General features: G+C 40.1%; 1 protein-coding gene across 1 annotated transcript in view; it reads right to left on the reverse strand.

The window, feature by feature from the left end:
- Positions 1-21,914, reverse strand: part of vps52 (VPS52 subunit of GARP complex) — a 103,012-nt gene that overhangs the window by 14,634 nt on the left and 66,464 nt on the right. The window contains exons 2-13 of the mRNA XM_079830073.1: positions 19,382-19,466; positions 19,227-19,279; positions 19,076-19,151; positions 18,749-18,816; positions 9,896-10,071; positions 9,657-9,807; positions 9,438-9,538; positions 6,636-6,768; positions 5,040-5,097; positions 4,748-4,881; positions 2,831-2,986; positions 2,563-2,681 (exon numbers count right to left, since the gene is read on the reverse strand). Coding sequence (XP_079686199.1) covers positions 2,563-2,681; positions 2,831-2,986; positions 4,748-4,881; positions 5,040-5,097; positions 6,636-6,768; positions 9,438-9,538; positions 9,657-9,807; positions 9,896-10,071; positions 18,749-18,816; positions 19,076-19,151; positions 19,227-19,279; positions 19,382-19,466 — 1,310 coding nt within the window. The remainder of the gene's footprint in view (positions 1-2,562; positions 2,682-2,830; positions 2,987-4,747; positions 4,882-5,039; positions 5,098-6,635; positions 6,769-9,437; positions 9,539-9,656; positions 9,808-9,895; positions 10,072-18,748; positions 18,817-19,075; positions 19,152-19,226; positions 19,280-19,381; positions 19,467-21,914) is intronic.

Consider the following 21,914-nt stretch of genomic DNA (forward strand, 5'->3'; position numbering starts at 1 on the left):
GGTGGCGTACGGATGAAACATAGGACGTGCGTACGCACAGAAATATTTGGATTTATAAAACCGTGCGTCAGAGGTGGCGCCAGAGTGTGTCCTCGTTTGCCAGCAAGTCTTCTTGCTGTCTGAAGATGCGTTCACTCCGAATCCTTCCATTTGCCACATCTTCTAAGAGCGCAAGATCAGCCATTGTGCGTCATTACGCATTGTGATGGGGCATTTTATTTCCATCCATTTAATTGCATCTGACAAGCTACAGATGTCGGTTATAACCTACGTGGAAATGGGAAATAGTTCAGTGCAAATGTAATGTCTTGCAGCTTTCTGAATGGTTGAGACGTACGTTTTATTGTATGTGTCAAAAATAAAACTAAAGGCATATGCATGAATACCATGATTCCGTAGCTGATGAAGAAATTTTACTATGAAAACAACTTTCCCCAGTGGACAATTAATCTATCTATCTATCTAATTTGCATTTCTGTTGTAATTTTCGTTTGATTTTGTTTGTTTTACACTACAGATCGATCAAACGAGTGTTCATGTAGGCTGTTGATTGTAAGACTTGCTTTGTGAAGTCTTCATGTTATTTATGAGAGGCAGTATTGCCATTTCTTTTACACAACAGTCTACAGTTTCACACACTTTCACGTGTTTCTTCCATCTGCCGTCGGTGTAGCCATTTCTCATTTCACCCAATTTGTGCGTACGCCTGGGTCAGAGCTTGCGTGAAGGACCGCACATTTTCCCGTCAAGTTTACTTTTTATAAATACCAATTATTGCGTAGAGAGCGGCGTACGCTTTCTTGTGTGCATACGCAACATTTATAAATGAGGCCCCAGGTCATGGTTGTCATAACACATACCAAGTTTAGTCAGAATACTTTAAAGTGTTAAGTAAATATAACTTCACATCCATTTTGCTGTGTTGTTCGTTAAATTTGTTCTCATGTTAATTTAGAACGCTTTGACAAATTGACTTAAATACTATGTTTTTTTGTTGGCATGGTCTGAGAATGTGATTTCATAAAATTTTCATGAAAATCAGCACAGCGGTCTACGAGTTTCGGTGGACTATGTCAAAATTGGTATCTACAGTTTGTTCTCTGCATGACCCAAGGAATCTATTAAGACCAATTTCATTACAATTGGCAAAAGTCTTATTATATAATAATGTTTTTAAATTTAATTACACCAAAACTCTAATGGCAAATTAACCAAATTTTTCATATAATTCTGACTCCAGAGATCAAATGGAAAGGTCATTGACATGGTACAACCACTCTTTATTGGTGAAAAAACTAATAACACAGCAAATAACACATTTTAGGCTCAGAACGATGTAAAGTTCGATATTTTGCTTTGCAAATTTAGCCACATGAAACTAATTTATTCTGTTATAACAATTGCAATTTTATTAAATCGATCACTATTAAATGGAACAATAATCATCATTATCGTTGTCCATCTCATCATCAATCTCCACCTCATCCCCTTCCTCCTCATCATCATCACTGACGACACCAGCAGCAAACAGGTCAATGAGAGATGGGGGCAGAATTGGTCCACAAGACCAGACAGGCTCCAGAATCCCTCTTCTTCCTTCCCTGACCCTCGTCATAGGGTTTAGGCCTCCAGAAGATCGGCTCAGCTGCCCGCTTGTAACAGGCCACTCTATAGTTAACCCGCTGGATGTGGGGGATGAGTAAGTCTTGGCAGAAGGACTTAAAGGTGCAATAGGTGAACTGGGAAATGCTAACTTTAGCCTGCTAGTATTGAAAGGTATACAATACCACCCTCCCTGCAAATCGCCGTCCACAATGACAGCAACTGTCTCGCACTTCACCAGCCGGGATCCAGTGGGTGAACTAGAAAGTGGCCTGTTACAAGCGGGCAGCGGAGGCCAATCTTCTGGAGGCCTAAACCCTATGACCAGGGTCAGGGGTAGGAGAAGACAGGGTGAGGGATTTTGGAGCCTGTCTGGTCTTGTGGACCAATTCTGCCCCCTCTCTCATCGACCATCAACCTGTTTGCTGCTGGTGTCGTCAGTGATGATGATGGGGGGGAAGAGGAGGAGGTAGAGACTGATGATGAGATGGACGACGATGATGATCATTGATCCATTTAATAGTGATCAATTTAATAACCTTGCAATTGTTATAACAGAATGAATTAGTTTCATGTGGCTAAATTTGCAAAACAAAATAGCAAAAGTTACATCATTATGAGCCTAAAATGTGTTTTTCACCAATAAAGAGTACCATGTCAATGACCTTTCCATTTGATTCCTGGTGTCAGATTTATATGAAAAATTGGGTTCACTTGTCTTTGTAGGTTGTGTGGGTCAGTGAGTTTTTTAATCTGCGTTTTTCGCCACTTGTGTTGACATTTCAAGATGGCCACCAAAAAACCCGATGTGACATTAGTTGACCTCAGCAACATTAGAAATTCTTAACGAGACATCAATAGGGTCCCAAAAAAACAGGTAAAAAAAAAACGACCAAGTGGATACATGGAAACCTATTTCTCCTGCTAGACTAGTAAGTTTGCAATGACAGAGGGACTGACTTGTCAAGTGCAGGGATGTTCCTCTTGGCCGTGATAGCTCTGAAGCGAAGGATGATGTGAATGCAGAGAAACACAGCAATACTGTCATAACAGTCTGACAAGTATGTTGACAGATTCTTCTACAAATAGAGAAAAGAGAAAAAAACAAATGGAATGAGAGAATATATATTAAAAAGAACACCACCTAAATTTTAACTAACTAAAAAATATAATACATCGAGTAGTTTTTTGTTAGTAAACTACAAAACACTGGAAATATGAAACTTACCAGGAACATGCTGAGCGTTTTTCCCATAATGCTGTTGAACAAATCCAACGCGGAATTTCCAGCCACCATAAAGAAGTCGGACAAGAAGAGGAACTCTCGACAGCCGTTATCCAACAAAGCATAGTGCTGACTGCGGAAGAGAGTTTCATACGGGTACTGGCAGAGACAGAGAGAGGTTAGTAAGAAAGTATACTGCTATAGTAACAAATGTAACAAAAATAGCAATTATGCACAAAAATATTTAAAATTTTACATGTTAACTATTTACAGAAAAGTGCATCATGATTATTGGTGGGTTTTCATTGCAAAACAACACAAATGCTGCATATATTGCCACAATTGTTGCAAAAATTGCAAAATCAGTTATTTTAGGCTGCAAAAAATGTCTGATGAAATCCTGGTGGGACTGCTCATTAGCATGTTGCTATGATATTTCTGTCTCTATATATGGCTCAATGTAAGTCTATGGGATTTCTTTTTTGTTGTTGTTGTTGTTGTTGTTGTTGTTGTTCTTGTATCTAGGGCTGTCACGTTATCAGACTTTTCACTACACGATTACCAAACTAATTCACATTAACGATATCACAATATCTATAGAAATCTTAAAAAAAAGAAGAAGAAAAAAGAAAAGAACAATGCTATCAGTCAAATTCATCACTACTTTGTTTGTTTATTTATTGAAGAATAGCAGCATTGCATATAAAAGGAACAATTACACTTAATGGCAACCAGTTTGAAATAACTTCCTTCTGTGAACTAATGTGGCTTTTTAATCACAGAATGAGGCAGAGATTTTATTATTTTATTGTATTCTATACAGAGATAAAGGCTATGTCGATTGGCATTGCATTATGAACACATTATCTATACTCGAGATGGCTTGAAGAACACAGATAATCCATATACTGTTGCAATGGTGTTAATTGTATTCATGTTTAATTAATTTTATTCAGCTTCATCGATGGCTGGATGTCTTTGTACATATTTGGGATTTCCTGTTTTATTACTCCTATGAGACTCACTTCTGGACTTTATGCTATGCTTTTACGCGGCAGTAGCAGCTGTGCACTGTGTCTGCTTGTGTTTTATGACAGGTGGCAACCAGCATTAAGGTGCAATACCACAACCTAATGTATGTTGGGATGTCAACCAGATACTGGCACTGGATTATTTATGTGTCATATATTTTCATATGTGTACTATTCATTTTAAATATTACAGTCTTCACCAATACCAGTATATTGTGACATCACTAATTAAAGGAGTAGGCCAGACCGTCTTCCGCATTCAACTTGCGCAGAAAGCGTAATGCATCTCGCCGTTTGAAACACCAGTTATGCTTTTTTCGTAAGTTGAATACGGAAGGCGGTCTTGGTGGAAGCTAGATATTTTACTTTATAACATGTTAAATATTGATATTTTTCTTACAAAACCCCATCACTTTGCTTCAGAAGGCCTTTATTAACCCCCTGGAGCCGTGTGGAGCAAGTTTATGAATGATGAATGCACTTTTTTGAGCTTCAATCTCAAACCCTCTCACTGCCATTATAAAGCTTGAAAACGTCAGTATATTTATTAATATAACTCTGATTGTGTTTATCAGAAAGAAGATAGCCATATACACCTAGGATGGCTTGAGGGTGAGTAAATCATGGGGTAATTTTCATTTTAAAGTGAACTACTCCTTTAACATAACGATATTTCATTTTTAAAATATCATGATTATCATCAATACCAAAAATAGTTGCTAGACAACTAAGAAAAGAAATAGTGAACCATGATCTGAAGTATTATTTATTTCCATAGCACAGACAATGCTGGAAGAGTTTGTTAAAGTTTAGTCATTAGGATTAGATTTTTTTAAATCAAGTATTGGCAGCATTAATTGTAATGTAGTATAAAGCACTAGTGACTCACTCTGGACTCTCCTCTCTGAGCGGCATGTGGGATCAGTATGGGCCCCTCCAGCTCTGCTGGGTTCAGTACTTCCCCCCTCTGGCCAAGAGTAAAAATAGTGTTCCTACTCTTGAGAGAAGGCTTAGAGAAAAAACCTGCGAAGCAGTTAAAGAAAGCAACTACATTACAATGATACAGAAAACAAATGGCTTTCTCTACCAAACTCAAAAGCAAGTATGTTTATTGACTTGAAGTAAGTCATTTGGCATGCTAATTCTCTGTGATTGTGTTTAGACATAAGTTTAAAGGATATCTTTTTTGGCTGTGTCCTCTACTCCCATCAGATCATCCTTGTCTGCAACGTCTTCATACTGGCAAAAGGAGAGAGAGAAAGAACAAAAACAAGATAAATTGAGAAATATATTTTAGCAGTAAGGATTAGGGTCATGCCAAGCAAACTATAGCACTGCCTTAAGACTATCTTTGCTTTTATATACTATATTTTTATTAAAATGTAAGAACAAATCAAATGTAAGAACAAAGCAGATTATAAAGGATTATTAGGAACACCATACTAATACTGTGTTTGACCCCCTTTCGCCTTCAGAACTGCCTTAATTCTACGTGGCATTGATTCAACAAGGTGCGGAAAGCATTCTTTAGAAATGTTGGCCCATATTGATAGAATAGCATCTTGCAGTTGATGGAGATTTGTGGGATGCACATCCAGGGCACGAACCTCCCGTTCCACCACATCCCAAAGATGCTCTATTGGGTTGAGATCTGGTGACTGTGGGGGCCATTTTAGTACAGTGAACTCATTGTCATGTTCAAGAAACCAATTTGAAATGATTCAAGCTTTGGCAATTGGCACTAAGGGGCCTAAAGTGTGCCAAGAAAACATCTCCCACACCATTACACCACCACCAGCCTGCACGGTGGTAACAAGGCATGATGGATCCATGTTCTCATTCTGTTTACGCCAAATTCTGACTCTACCATCTGAATGTCTCAACAGAAATCCAGACTCATCAGACCAGGCAACATTTTTTCAGTCTTCAACTGTCCAATTTTGGTGAGCTTGTGCAAATTGTAGCCTCTTTTTCCTATTTGTAGTGGAGATGAGTGGTACCCGGTGGGGTCTTCTGCTGTTGTAGCCCATCCGCCTCAAGGTTGTGCGTGTTGTGGCTTCACAAATGCTTTGCTGCATACCTCGGTTGTAACGAGCGGTTATTTCAGTCAAAGTTGCTCTTCTATCAGCTTGAATCAGTCGGCCCATTCTCCTCTGACCTCTAGCATCAACAAGGCATTTTCGCCCACAGGACTGCCGCATACTGGATGTTTTTCCCTTTTCACACTATTCTTTGTAAACCCTAGAAATGGTTGTGCGTGAAAATCCCAGTAACTGAGCAGATTGTGAAATACTCAGACCGGCCAGTCTGGCACCAACAACCATGCCACGCTCAAAATTGCTTAAATTACCTTTCTTTCACATTCTGACATTCAGTTTGGAGTTCAGGAGATTGTCTTGACCAGGACCACACCCCTAAATGCATTGAAGCAACTGCCATGTGATTGGTTGATTAGATAATTGCATTAATGAGAAATTGAACAGGTGTTCCTAATAATCCTTTAGGGTGAGTGTACATGAAAGTATAAAAAAATCTTGTTTACTTGTTACTAAGTGTCTCAATCAAACTTCTGATATCTCTCAAAAAAAGTGAAGTTAGAAGTTCTCATAGTCGGATTTGCTGGAACATCCATCATAATTTTTTTCTCCTGAGCTATAAACCTATATGCGCTGACTCCCAAAATTATGTAAAATCGGCCAATTAGATCAAAGCTTGTGGTTTTGGAAAACTCTTGCTCTTCTAGACTGTGAACTGTAGTGGACTTCTTTGCTTGTCACCTGGACTTTCAGCAGTCTGCTGCTGTATGACTTGAAGTAACTGAAGTAGATTTTGCTCATGGTGTCCACATACTCGTCCCGGATCTCCTTTGCAACTGTCCTCTCATTGGCTAACAGGAACTGATAAAAAAATCTGTAATTGACCAGAAACACATCCATACTAAGTATTGTGCTTCTCACTCAACAGAAATAAGAAAGGGCCAGTAGTTAAAAGTGGAGAAACTATCTCAAACAGTGTAATTTATAATTGTTTCCATTAGAAATTGTTCATATCTGTAATTATGTTTTTACTGTAGGTCAGTCTCAGGAAATGACAGGACTTTAAAATATATATATATATATATATATATATATATATATATATATATAAAAAATAATAATTTAATTTGTGAAAGTCTCTGCTAAACTGTCTACTTGAATACTATAGGGGGATCATGTGTGACCCAAAACTTTTTAGATAAGTGGTCAACAAATAGGAGTTATGATTATTAAGAATTAATTAATAATCTATGACCTTTCTCTTTCAAGACAAACTGTAAGTAACGCATTTCATTTTTAAACCCGCTCTCTTTATAATGGCTGAAGCTGTAGATCACGCAGCTTGAGTTTATCTGGACTCATGCCAAAACTCCCGTTATAGTGATACTCACACTACACAATGAATCTCTTAAACGGCATATTGCAGGTTAGAGACCCCAGTGAGTCAATGTATAGAAAAATAATGTAGGAACTAGATTTTCTTTAAAATATACTTTAAAATACACCATTAAGGCTTTTGGAGTAATTTTTGTGAGATCATTTTACTTCCGCATCTAAGAAAAATGCCATATCTGGAAGTGAAGTAACGAGAGGGAGTGCGGTGAATTTCAACGATAGGAAAACAATGCATCGTAATGACAGTTCAGATGGTGAGGAAATTATAAATGTTTATTAATACTCATATGGTAGACCAAAGCCATACAATTATGACACACAATTAGGGACAGACCAGGATTAGACAGAACAACGATTAGAGGAGACTGATTGAGTATTTGTGTGAGGAGAAACAGTGGAGAACAGAGCAGGTGTCTAGGTGAGAGACCAGTGTTAGCTTATAGATAACGCTAGCTAACGATATGTGTACACTGTGCTCAGATTACAATACTGTACAGATTATCATCATGTATCAGGCAATAGGGATAATTATGATTTTTAATTACAATTATATCTGCATTTATGTTAAAACCTAGAGACTTTCAAACATCAAAATGTAATTTATTAATATGTATTTGCATAAATAAAATATTTACATTACCAGCACATAATTCCAAACTTTTTGAAAAGTGTGAGACCGTCTGTATGCATTTGTGTAAATGTACATACTGTGTATTCATCAATGTTCAAATTGATTCACGTAAAAACAACGGCAAAGAAGCATCAAGTGTGTATGTTTATTCATTTAATATCATCCTTTACATGAGTATTACAATGTTAAACACATCATATCGCTGGGATGTTAATCCTCCGGTCTAAAGTGAACGCTACACCTACACACACCACCACGTGTTTCCAAGCAGAAGTGAAGTCCCGTCTCTTCACCTGCAGAAAACGCCACCATGCAGGTTTCCTCAACTTTTTTTTTTAATAGGAAACCTGTGGACTCGATGTCCTGACAGGCTGGACACAATAATTGACCATGACAATGATACATTGGAATAGAAAATCTACCGAAAATACACTGACTCCAACTGAATACCAACCTATTCTACACCGAGCCAATGCAGAGCTCAGCAAGCGACTCCTTCTCGTAACGTAATATGACGCGACGTTGAAAAAAAAAGCGTTTTTTACAAGCGGCCAACGAAACGGCCACTTTATCTACTAAATTTGTGCTCTTATGTCTTTTTAAAACATTTTAAATCCTGCATTATCTTTTCATATGGTATTTTCATACAAGGTTATATATTCATTTAGAAAAAAATTTAACCTGGAATATACCCTTTAATGTATTTGCATCGTGTTTGCATTGTTAGTTATGGTGAAAGCATTTTGTGAGTGCAAAATTGCGTTGCAATGACCAGACATGCATTCACGCGATCAATCTGCTCAGTGCTCATCACTGCAACCTTCCACGTGATGGGAATAGATCTAAATATAACGCAATAATCAACACTTTTCACGATTCGTTAATTTTGACAGCTGTAATAGTAAAAATGTAGTAAACGTATTTGATAGGGTTCCACATGTTATACTTATTTTATAGGCAAAGATGTCAGCCAATCACAGTGGTGGGTGTTTACACCGAAGTCTCGCAGCAGACATGCCCACTTCAACCAGAGAGTTCAAATCAGAGGACTACATTTATTTATAAATTATGAAAATGTTTTGATGTAAAAATAATTTTAACATAAGTGCACCTCAGGAAACATTCATTTAAAAAATCCAGTTCATGACCCCTTTAAAGCTGATAAATAATGGATTATTTCCTTCAGCTGAGACACTTTCGATAAGCATTGTTCGCCATGGTGGTTTTGAATTGCTTAAAATATGATTGGAATCACTTCAAAAAGGAAAATACAGTTAAGTGCAACATGTGCAGCGCAAGTCTGCCATATAGGCTACATAAAATTATAATGAGAACATCACTATAATTGTGTAATTGGGACATGGATTTTAATGGTGAGACTTTTGTTTTTAATATAATCAGGCTCTGAAAAATTATATAAAAATTTGGATTTAGATTTACCGGCCAATATATCGGTTATCGGCTTTCAAATATAAAGAATTATTGGTTATTGGTATCTGTTTTGTACAGTTTTGTACCTGTATTTGAGTAGTGTGTTCTGAGGGATCTGGTAGTTGGTCATGGGCTTTCTGAATGAGTAGATCTTCTGTAGGATGAACTCACGGATCTTTGAGACAGCCTGTGAACAGAATCAAAACAGTTACAAATCTGCAACAGAAATCTGAATTTAATTAATTTTGCATGCATCTGTTATATCAAGAATGGGTTATACCAATCAATCTTTGATTTGCTCTCACTTTAATTTTGAGGCGATCTACAATGTCCTGTATATCAGAGCAGGCGAGGGTCTCTCTGAAGCTGAGCTCTTTAGCAAAATTGATCTTGTTATTGAGCTCGTGAAGTTGCTCCAAAAACTCCTGTTCCGTTACAGGACTGTCCAGAATCACACTGCAACACACAAACAGTTCTTCAATCTATGATTTAAGAAGGTAAAGCAAATTCTCCCTGTAATAACAAGCTCAATATGTGTCCTTACGAAATCATGGTGCTGGGAACGACCAGTTCGTCAACCAGCTGGCTGAGCTGACTGCGGACAGCCTGACGGTTCTTCAGCCTCATGTTCATACTAACTGACTGCTGCTGCAGTGTCTGAATCTCACTGCTGATGGATGACAGGTCACTCTGAAAGCTGCTCAACATGCCCTCCATACGCTAGACAGAAACAGATGTTCATGTCAAATGTCACCACAGCTGAACACAAAACATCAAAGACCACATCAAAATGTTTGACTAGTAAACTGCTCTCTTGAATGTTAATATCCCTTTCCCTGAAATTGCTGGACTATCACAAAAACACACACACACACACCCTGTGATATTTCCAGCCCCATGTTCCTGTTTTCTTAAGCTAAATGTCAAAAGCACCCCATGTTTACTAGCAGTTTTCTCCTTATATTAAAGGCCCGATCAGACAGAACACATTTTCAGGTTTGAAAACACGAGCCGCACCGCACTGTCTTTTTTTGGTTGACGTTTTTTAATTTAGAAAAGAGCAGTGCACTCACAGCCGTCACCACAACGGAAGGCCAACCTCTCCATTCACTCAATTGGACAATGAAAAGAAAAGAAAAAAAAAAACACAAATGACGTCAGACACTTTTCTGCTCAGAGTTGATTTTTTTAACTACAGGCATTCCTACAAAAACGCGAGGCGCAGCAGGCAGCTAAAATGCGAGGCGCCCAGGGTGCATAAACAGCGTGCAAAACACTCACTGCCAATAGAAAACTACTTAAAAAAAGGCACTGCTCACTGCAAAAAAACATGTTCTGTCTGATTGGGACCTAAGTGTGCAATTTTTTGGCCCCTCAACGCATCTGAGGCAATAGTATATAATGGCATTCTCCAGGATTTCTATTATGAGTAAATACATTCAAAATATAAATACAAGTGATAAATAATGATACATTCCAAAAGTTACTCTTTAAATCATGCAGCTTTTCTTATTAATTAGAATAATCTCTTGAAATCGTTAGATTTTTTATTATTATTATAATTCCGCCAATGAAGTCTATGGCAGCCCATAGAACCGTTTGCGGGAAAGTTGTGAAATTTGGTACACTGATAGTGGTCAGTACCAATAGTAAACACACCAAATGTGTAGTCTCTAAATCATTGCCTCTAGCGCCACCAACTGTCCAAAGTTTCACTCATGTTTATGCTAATAACTTTTGAACCCTAATGGGTAGAAACAAAATAATGTTTTCCTTGGATCAATCCGATTCGATAGCACCCTATGACGTAATTTTCCGTCATGGAAATTTTCAATTAACCGATTAACTTTTGCAAACTCCTCCTTATTTAACCAGATCATCTTCAGACCATGCTGGCAAAAAAACATGGAATTCAAGTTGATTCGTCAAATCGTTTTTGATAAACGCGCGAACAAATTTTACGTAGCGGTTGCGAAAATACACTTAAGGTTATATCTCCGCAACGCTTTATCGTATTCAAACCAGACTTGGTACAAGTCATCACAAGCATAACCTGAGGCAATATGCAGCGTTTCGGCGCAGTGCCAACCTACTGGTCCGGAGATACAAAAAAATTGCTATTTTTTCTTATAACTTCTGAACCGTTTGTCCAAAAATCATAAAAGTGGTATTGTCACATTCAGGACGGCATGCCGAGTCGTCTGATATCCAATTTTACCATATCGGCCACTTTGAATTATGTGCTAAAATGCTGTATTTTATGAACGCATGAACGGATTGTTACGAAACTCGGTATGGGTCATCAGCATCAGAAGTAGCCTGAGAAGTTTCGAAACAGCACCACCTAGTGGATAATTATTTTTTTCAAACGCTTATAACTTTGGGTGGGGTTGACTTATTTTCATGGGACTAACTTTTTTTGTCTCCTGAATCCTTGCCGATTCCAACGATACCAGACTTTTATCCTCTCTGGTATCAGTGAGTAATATACAGATGGTTATTACTATAAACAGAATTTACAGGTGGATATGTACTATGAATATAATATAATATACAGATGGCTATCACTATAAACAGAATTTAACAGCTAGAGGTATACAATGATATGTTAGGCTAAAATTAGGAATATGGCAGTGGATTAAGGTAGTGCAATAAATTATGGACAGAAGCTATCCGAAAAAAAGTGTAAAAGTGCAGTGGAAAGTGATTGCATATTACAGTTAGAAGTACGGTGCAAAATACAGATGTAAACAGTTGGTACTGTAAATAACAGTCGGCAGTGCAAATGAGCATCATCCAGTTACGGTGTGGTAGTGCAAAATGCATAAGTAAACAGTTGTTACTGTAATAAACAGTCGGTAGTGCAAATAACAAAGTGAAGGCGGATGTGAGGTAGGAGAGTTAACAGTATATGAGGGGAGTGGATCAACGGGGGTTTGAGTTCAGTAAAGAGACAGCTCTGGGGAAAAAACTGTTCTTTAGTCTGCTGGTCCTGGTCCGGTGGATCCTGAAACGCCTGCCGGAGGGCAGGAGAGAAAACAGTCTGTGGGCTGGGTGCGAGGAGTCCTTGAGGATGCTGCGAGCTCGATGCAGACAGCGTTTCCTCTGGATGTGCTCGATGGCAGGTAGTGGAGTCCCTGTGATGCGCTGGGCAGTTTTCACCACCCGCTGCAGTGCCTTGCGCTCCGCAACAGAGCAGCTCCCATACCATACTGCCACACAGTTGGTCAGGATGCTTTCTATTGCGCAGCGATTGAAGTTCACCAGGATAGCCGAGGAGAGCTGATTCTTCCTCAGTGTCCTCAGGAAGAAGAGGCGCTGGTGAGCCTTCTTGACCAGGCTGGAGGTGTTGGTCGTCCACGACATGTCCGCCGAGATGTGGATCCCCAGGAACTTGAAACTGGAGACACGTTCAACAGCCATTCCATTGATGTGGATGGTGTCGTGTGTGCCTCTTGACTCCTTCCTGAAGTCCACGATGAGCTCCTTCGTTTTGGTGGTGTTGAGGAGCAGGTTATTTTCAGTGCACCATGTGGCCAGGTGCTGGATCTCCTCCCTATAGGCAGTCTCATCGTTGTTGCTGATGAGACCAATCACCGTTGTGTCGTCCGCAAACTTGACGATAGAATTAGATCCATACACAGGCTTGCAGTCGGCGGTGAAGAGGGAGTAGAGAAACGGGCTTAGCACACAGCCCTGTGGTACACCAGTGTTAAGAGTGATGGATGTGGAGCAGGTGAATCCTGAACGAACATTCTGGGGTCTGTCAGTTAGGAAGTCCAAAATCCAGTTACACATTGAAGTGTTGATGCCCAGGTCTCCAAGTTTGGCTATTAACTTGGTTGGGATGACAGTGTTGAATGCTGAGCTGAAGTCAACAAACAGCATGCGTGCGTAAGTGTTTTTATTGTCCAGATGAGTGAGCACAGAGTGCAGTGCCATGGAAATGGCATCCTCTGTGCTCCTATTGCTGCGGTAGGCAAACTGGTGTGAGTCCAATGGCGATGGTAGAGAGTCTTTTAGGTGTTCCAGGACCAGCCGCTCAAAGCACTTCATGACGATGGGTGTGAGTGCTACAGGGCGGTAGTCATTAGGGCACCTCGGGTTAGAGTGTTTTGGCACTGGCACAATGGAAGTGCGTTTAAAGCATGAAGGTACAGCTGCTTGGGCAAGAGACAGGTTGAAAATGTCTGTAAAAACCTCAGCGAGCTGCTCCGCACATGCCCTGAGAACATGACCAGGGATGTTGTCTGGTCCAGCAGCCTTGTGCGCGCCGATCCGGCTCAGTGACTTGCAGACATCTGTGGTGGAGAGTGTGATTGGTGGGTCAGCTGAGGGTTTGAGCTTGGTGGCAGTTTCTCTGTTGTCTCTTTCAAAGCGAGCATAAAAGTGATTTAGCTCGTTCAGGAAGTTGACATCAGTGGCTGCGGGGGTGGAGTGGGGGGGTTTGTAGTCACTGATGGCCTGAATGCCCTGCCACATGCGTCGAGGGTCAGAGTTGGAAAAGTGACCCTCTATCTTTAGCTTGTAGCAGTGCTTGGCCTTTTTGATCCCCCTCTTCAGGTTTGCTCTGGACGTACTGTAGGCTTGTGCATCTCCTGATCTGAAGGCAGTATTGCGTGACTTCAGCAGGAGTCGCACTTCCCTGTTCATCCATGGCTTCTGATTTGGGTATGTGGTGATCTGTTTCTGGGTTGTAACACTGTCAATGGTGGTATTGATATGATCCAATACAGAGGAGGTGTAGAAGTCAATGTCCGTGTGAGCGCCACTGGTGGCTTGAGAAGCAAACACACTCCAGTCTGTGTGTAGAAACCTTTCCTGGAGTGTGGAATCAACCCCCACAGGCCACACCTTGATGGTCTTCACTGATGGCTTCACACGGTTGATGAGGGGTGCATATTTGGGGATGAGGAACAAAGAAAGGTGATCTGACTGTCCCAGGTGGGGGAGGGGTTTCGCAACGTAAGCGCCAGCCATGTTTGTGTAAACATGGTCTAAGGTTTTGTTTCCTCTGGTGTGGCAGGAAACATGCTGGTGAAACTTGGGTAGCACTGACTTTAAATTTGAATGATTAAAGTCACCTGCAACAATAAAAGCAGCTTCCGGGTGATCAGTCTGTTGTTTACTGATGGCTGCATGAAGTTCTTTCATAGCAAGCTTGGCATCAGCATCCGGGGGAATATAGGCTGCAGTTATAATGGTGGAAGTGAACTCCCGCGGTAGATAAAACGGTCTACATTTAACCATGAGAAACTCGAGGTTAGCTGAACAATGACTGCCAACAATAGCAGAGTTTGTGCACCAGGCTTTGTTAATGTAAATGCACAATCCACCACCTCTGGTCTTAACGGAGCCATCTAATGTTCTATCCGCCCGGAGCGTGTGGCATCCCGCTAGCTCAATAGCGGTGTACGGTATTCCGCCGTTTAGCCAGGTTTCCGTGAAGATTAGGACGTTACAGTTCAAAAGTTTCTTGCTGTGTGTGATGCTGAGTCGAATCTCCTCCATTTTGTTCACTAGCGACCTAACATTGGCAAGGAAAATACTGGGTAAAGAGAGCCGATGTGGGGTTAGCCTTAGCTTTAGCCTTAGCTTAGCTCTCAGTCCTCCGCGTATACCCCGCCTTTGTTTACGATCTCGGCGCCGCCTGCGAGCACTTCCGCCCGGCCGGGTAGAGTGCATGGCCTCGGGTGTCCTAGCGATCTCAGGAAGGAGTCGAAGATTGTCCATAAAACTGTCGGAAATTCGCAAACCAATATCCAAAATCTCACCACGGGTGTACGATGTTAAGGCACAACTATTCTGAACGAACAGACCCGAGATGAGCAGGAAAAATACAGCAAAATTGCAGAATCTGGAGAGACCCAGAGCCTCACGAACTACTCGCGCCGCCATCTTGGTTCATCAAGATTGAGCATATACGCTTATACTCAATCTGGGATTGAGCTTTCCTTACGACCTGACAATTATACAAGTCAGTAGGGTGACTCTGATGAGCTTCTATAATTTTACTACTGGTATTGACTATTTTTACCACCGCATTCTTAGCTTTGACACTAAGACCGCCATACCAGCATAATAGAGAGAAAGTTACAACTGACTCAATGTAAGACTTATAAAACAAGGTCATCAACGACCTGTCAATATTAAACTTTGACAATTTCTGTAAACAAAAAGGAGTTGCTGTCCCTTTTTACAAATCATCTCCACATTTGAATTGAAATTCAACTTATCAATCACACACCCCAAATACTTGTAAGATTCCACCAATTCAACATTCTGCACTTTAATAATTGTACTCAATTGATCGTTTTGATTACGTCTAAAATCGATACGCATATACTTTGTTTTAGACACATTTATTTGCAGACATGCCTTGTCACACTACTGCACAAAATCATCCACCACTGGATGACACATGGAACACATTCTCATCAGCACCAAGGAGGCTAACAACAGCTGAATCATCTGCATATTTTAAAATAAATCTATTTTCATGCCTACTTCGGCAATCAGTAAATAAAATATATAAGAGGGGAGAAAGGACGCACCCCTGAGGGGACCCTGTGGAGGAAGACAATACCCCTGACAGACACCCTTTTACTCTAACTCTCTGTGTTCGATCAGTTAAAAAATCCAGAATCCATCTGACAATACTAGAGTCTAGACCAAAGCTCAAAAGCTTCTCTATTAAGATATGTGGTTGTATTGTATTAAAAGCTGATGAAAAATCTAGCGTGAGTCTTGATTCCTTCCACATGCTTAAGTATCAAATTGAGCAGGGTAGCTGTAGCATCCTCCACCCCTCGCCCGGGCCTATAAGCAAACTGAAGGGGGTCAAGAGAGTCTTCTACCTTCGTAAGAAGCTCTTTTTTCAATAATCTTTCAAAACTCTTAATTACCAGGGAAGTTAGAGCAACTGGCCAAAAATCATTTAAAATAACTCGGCGAGTAATTTTTGCCACAGGAATGACAGTTGAAGTTTTCCATAATCGCGGCACCTTTTGTTGAGTGAGTTACAATTCAAAGATGTAATAAAAAATGTGTCCCAGTTGTTCTGCACAGGAAATAAGCGTCCGACCCTCAATGTTATCAGGGCTTTTCCTGGCTTTTGAATGTTTAAACATATTGATTACATCCTTTTCAGCAAAAGGGATAAGACCACTGCCAGATACATTTCTTTTTTGCTCACTAATAATATCACCAAAGTCATCAATATCAAACCTTGCATTAAACTCATTAAATGTCTGTGCCAGTTTAAAATCATCACTAGTTCCTTCCAATACCACCTTAGAATATCTGCTATGCTTACCACCAACAATGGTTTTCAAGCCCTCCCAGACTGACCCCAAATTATTATTCTTTAACTCCCATTCCATCTTTCCTTTATATTGCAACTTTGCTTTAGTTATTTCCAGTTTCACTTCCTTTTTCAGCCGATGCAACTCAATTAAATTTCCTTCCTGAAAAGCCCTCTTTCTTTTTTTAAAAAGCATCTTAAGTGATTTAGTTATCCATGGTTTATCATTTGGATAAATTTTCACAGATCTTACAGGAATAATATTATCCAGTAGGTCACATAGCAGCTAACATCAGTGAGATTATCTATATCAACACAGGACTCTATAAATATTTCCCAATCAGTACATTCGAAACAACCTTTTAAACTTGAAATTGAATCTTCAGTCCAGTTCTTAAACTGTCTGATTAGAGTTTTCACCCTCTTTAGGGCTGTACGATACAGTGGGATAAGTTGGATACAATTATGGTCAGCCCCACCTAACGGGGGAAAGGGAGAGATTTATATATGCACCCTTTATTGAACCATAACACAGATCTAGTCCTGTTATGTCTAGTTAGACATGTGACATATTGATGGAAGTCTCTCAAAGTCTTATCCAACAGACAATGGTTAAAATCACCCATGATTAATATTGGTGCATCAGGAGAAATAAGTAGCAATCTCTGGGTTACTTGCTGAATACTCTCAGTGGCTTTATCCGCATTTGATATAAGGGGCGTAACGATACCGACAGCAGTTCAACGTCTTGAGTACATAGTCTTTCTCTCACAATGATATTCTTACAGTACCTTTGATTCACGTAGAGGCAAACTCCTCCTCCCCTCGACATGCCCGTAGTACCCAATGTTGCAAAGTCCGCAGTTTTCCCGCGGAATTGGGCTACTTCAACACTGTTGCCGCAGGCTTTTTTTCATGTCCGCGGGTTGAAGGGACCCCAATTATATGATATTTTGCCCCGGAAATGCGAATTTTAGCAGGTAGCCCTGCCAAAAAGACACATATTTTACCCCCCCTTTTTACCGGAGAAACGCGGTTGGGCTTGTTTTGGGCAAGTTTTGAGTAGCAATTGGGCGGATTTTGTTGTGAAAACCTGGCAACCCTGGTAGTACCGGCATCTCTATCCAGCTGAACAGGGGCTCCAAACCCATCCATAGTAATGTCCGAGTCTGAGTCTCTGTCAGAGAGCCATGTCTCCGTGATAGCCAGTAGACATGCATCTCTGAACTCCTGCTGGAACCGCACATGAGCTTGCAACTCATCCGTTTTATTCCGAAGGGATTGCATATTCATTAGAATAACGGATGGTAGGGGAATACGGGAGAGAGATGGTTTCCTCAGGCTTACACGAACTCCACCTCGCTTACCGCGTTTTCTCCGAGTCTCCGTGGATAATCCATGATTCTAAGTGGGAGAACTTGCAAAATAGCAGGGTGTTCAAATACTTATTTTCCTCACTGTATATGCTAGTGCCCAAATGTCAAAATATTGATAGTAATGGGGTGTAAAATCCAATCAAAGTCAGGTGTCAGTAATTTTTTACATGTTTTTTCATATAAATGTCTATAACTCCAAAACGAAATTTGAGATATTTTCACCAAAATTGACACACACATGTATGGGCTCACACCGATAACACATTAAAAAAACTGTAGGATTGTGCCTCTTGGTGGTGCTATAATAGAACAAAAGATGACATTGGCTCTATACAACTCAATGTTTTAATGTGGTGTTTTAACGTTTTTGCTTCAAATGTCTTCACTCATTTTTTCAGTTGGTCTGCTGCTATATTCCTTGTTTGCTTCTGTTGCGCTTGGCCCCGTTAATGGCTGCTTGCAGCTATATTTATAGTTGGTTTTATTTTAAACTTGAATGAGATTTTCGTGATTTTCCACCAAGAGGTTAATCAGTGATGTTTAGATTCTCGACTGGTAGAAAATTTTTTTACAATATGGAATTGCAGGTCATATGCCCTATTCAGATGGGATTAGTTTAACATGGAGAGGTGGAGTACAATTATTACCAGAGCTTCTCAGTGATTTAGTTGGCAAACCACAACAGCGTAAAGTCCTAATGTCCACTAAATACACTCACCTCCAGTATTGAGTCACAGGCTGTGATCTGGTTGTGTAAAGAGGCAATATTCTGACTCTCTTTGATATCTACACCAGTGCTACTGTTAAGGGTTCTTTATTAATATCCATGACCATTTTAAACAAGTCTTAATTACTGAACCATAAACCATGTTCCATGCGCATTGATACAAGAGTATCAATAAAACAGCAGGAGAAAAAATATATATATGCAAAATCATAACAGGTTATTGCATCAATATGAGAGTGAATCTCACTATATAAGTCAACAGTGGACACTTTTTGTGTGATTCTGCTATAAAGCCATTAAAGACAGAAGTATGGATACAGTCTTTGATTGATGCTTGTTCAATTCGCTGCAGCTCGGACTCCACCTGCTTGGAGTATTGTCGCAAATCCACACCCTGTTTCACAAAAAACAAAACATTTAACACATAATGACGATCACACACACATCAGCAGCTGAACTTTTATCTCACCGTCTTAAGTGCCTCTTTCACCAGATCATCCTCCAGATTAGCTTGAATGTGAACTAAAAAAAAAAGACAAATATTAAGTAACTCCTTAATGAATGATGAAACAAGTTACCCGCACTTCCCTTCTAAGTGATGAAAAACAAAAACACCAAACTCACTGTCCACCTCATCCAGAATGAACTCATCTGTGGTGATGTCCAGATCACCCAAATTTAGAGGAGGAACCACATTAAAGTCTGACTTCTGCCAAAAGATTACAAAGAGAGACAGTCATCCCTAAAATGTTGATCTTGCTGATTCAAGTATTAACGCAGATTCAAAAAGTGTTAACCTGAGAGGAGGAGAGCAATATTAGCAGATTAAAACCCAAACAAATGTATCAATAAATGTTCAACTGTGCTGCCGTGCACTGCAGTGAATTTCATGAGGAGGGAGGGACCGGCCGTATGGAGCATCGTGACTTTGAAACCAGTTAAGTTATATGAAGAAAGCCGTTTTAAAAGAAAAGTTCCATTCCAAAGCAGGCATTTCCAAGCAATCTCCAAATCATTTATTCAAGTCCCACAGAAAGTATTTGTTTTGCAAAGTTTGCTGCTTCAGTATTTGTTGATTCTTTTTTTCATATGTTTCTATGCTATACTGGAAAACAATGATAAGCATTTCATAAGTTTTAAAGGCTTTTATTGAAAAAAAAAAGTTTCAATATATGCAAAGAGTCAATATTTACAGTGTTGACCCTTCTTCTTAACAATTATATAAATTCGCTCTGTCATGCTGAATATCAACTTTCTGATGGCGATCCATTCTTGCATTAGTGCTCGGAGTTGATCACAAGTTGTGGGCTTTTGTCTGCCCACTCTCCTTTTGAGGATAGACAACCATACGCATTGATGGTCTCAGAATGCTTCACTGTTAGCACGACACAGGACTCATGGTGGTGTTCTTCTCCAGACAATCGATTTTCAGAAACGGGTTTCATCAGAGAAAATATCTTTACACCAGTCCTGTACTTTCTGCAGAGATTCAGTCTTTCCTTGATGTTTGTCTTGGTGAGAAGCGGCTTCTTTGATTAATTTCTTGACACCAGGCCGTTGCCCAAAAGGTATCTAGTGCTCAAATGTGTAAAAGGGGGTAGGCGTCAATAAGCTTAAGCTTCTGCCTACTCATTTTGAGCATCATATCCACGTTCTCTTTTTTTTCTATTTTTAGGGCCCAAGCCCTGAAAGGGAACAGAGCCCTATTGTTCCCCTAAAGTAGGCTTGCTACGATAGTCTGTGTTGCCGGTGTTACCGGTGTCCAGACTCAACACCGGTTACATAACTTGCCCACCGTGGCACCGCCCACCATCTTTTTGATTTTTTTATAGTAATAAAATAATTTAGTTCAGTTAGAGAACAGACAATACAAATAAAAACTGAACGTGTCTGCTTAATACCGTGAGTCTCGGCAGTGGCAGGAGTCATTCATCAGATTTAAAGGGGTGGTAAACCACGATTTCACTATTCTAACTTTAGCTAACGTGTAATGTTGCTGCTTGAGCATAAACAACATCTGCAAAGTTACAACGTTCAAAGTTTAAAGCAAAGGGAGATATTTGCTTTTAAAGAAATCAGTTTCTAAGAACTACAGCAAACGGCCAGTAGGCGACTACAGACATTCCTCCAGGGTTGGTGACATCAACAGGCTCAATATTTACATAAACCCCTCCTCCGAGAATATTAAATAAGGGGGGGTGAGGCCATTTTGTATCGCGGTGCTGTTGTGGTATAAGTTAGTTAGGCTGGAGTGTTGTTGCCGCGATGCCAAGGAAACGCTGTTATTTTCATCCGGATTGCAGGTCTGGGGTACTTGCTCTGTTCAGCAGTCCTTGGGACGGGGGTGCCTTGCAGAGCGTTTAACATACAGCATGTTATATGCACGTGTGTTTGAGTCAGCGGGGAACAGGCGCGCACGGGGCTTCCTGCAGCACATCTAACAGAGGAAAACATCCACCGTCTTCGCGATTTCAATGCCGGATTTGCACAACGTCAGCTGCGTGAAAAAAACACTGCCGGTGCGTGGATGCACGACGCGCGCGCTGCACATTTCACGGAGGACAACACAAACTTCCACAAACTTCGCGAGTTCAATACAGGATATGCACAACGGCTTGTCCTGAAAGCTGGATTTACAAACAGAAGCTGTTTACGGGCCACAACCTGTAAGTCTGATTTATTTTTCATCGATGTGTTTTCCTGTAATAGGTTGTAACAAGGAAGTAAACAGATGACAACGCTGTTCTGCAAACCAGTCTGTTAAATGCTCATTCATACTTAACGTTATCCGACGAACACCTAACATTACAAACACTAACGTTAAAATCTCAACAGCGAACCTGACATTAGTGTAAATTATTCTTTGATTAGAGCTTTTGTGTATTGTTTATCTACAGGCATGCTAAACATGGTTCTGTGTGTGATTTGGCTAACTTACTAGTTAAAGCCAGTGCTTAGTGTTTGTTTTGGGTTAGTTCTTGCGACAGATATTTGGCTGTAATCATTCTAAAAATACAAAAGTTAAAGTGCCATTCAGTAGCGATCATTATAGATCCGCAGTCTTTACTCTTGAGGACTGAACAGGTTCTGCTCGATCATCTTCACTCAAATGTTCTGGGTCTGATTCGGGCTCATATGGTTTTATTGACGCCATTGT

The sequence above is a fragment of the Gobio gobio genome, assembly GCF_949357685.1.
Source record: "Gobio gobio genome assembly, chromosome: 11".
NCBI classification, from domain to species: Eukaryota; Metazoa; Chordata; class Actinopteri; order Cypriniformes; family Gobionidae; genus Gobio; species Gobio gobio.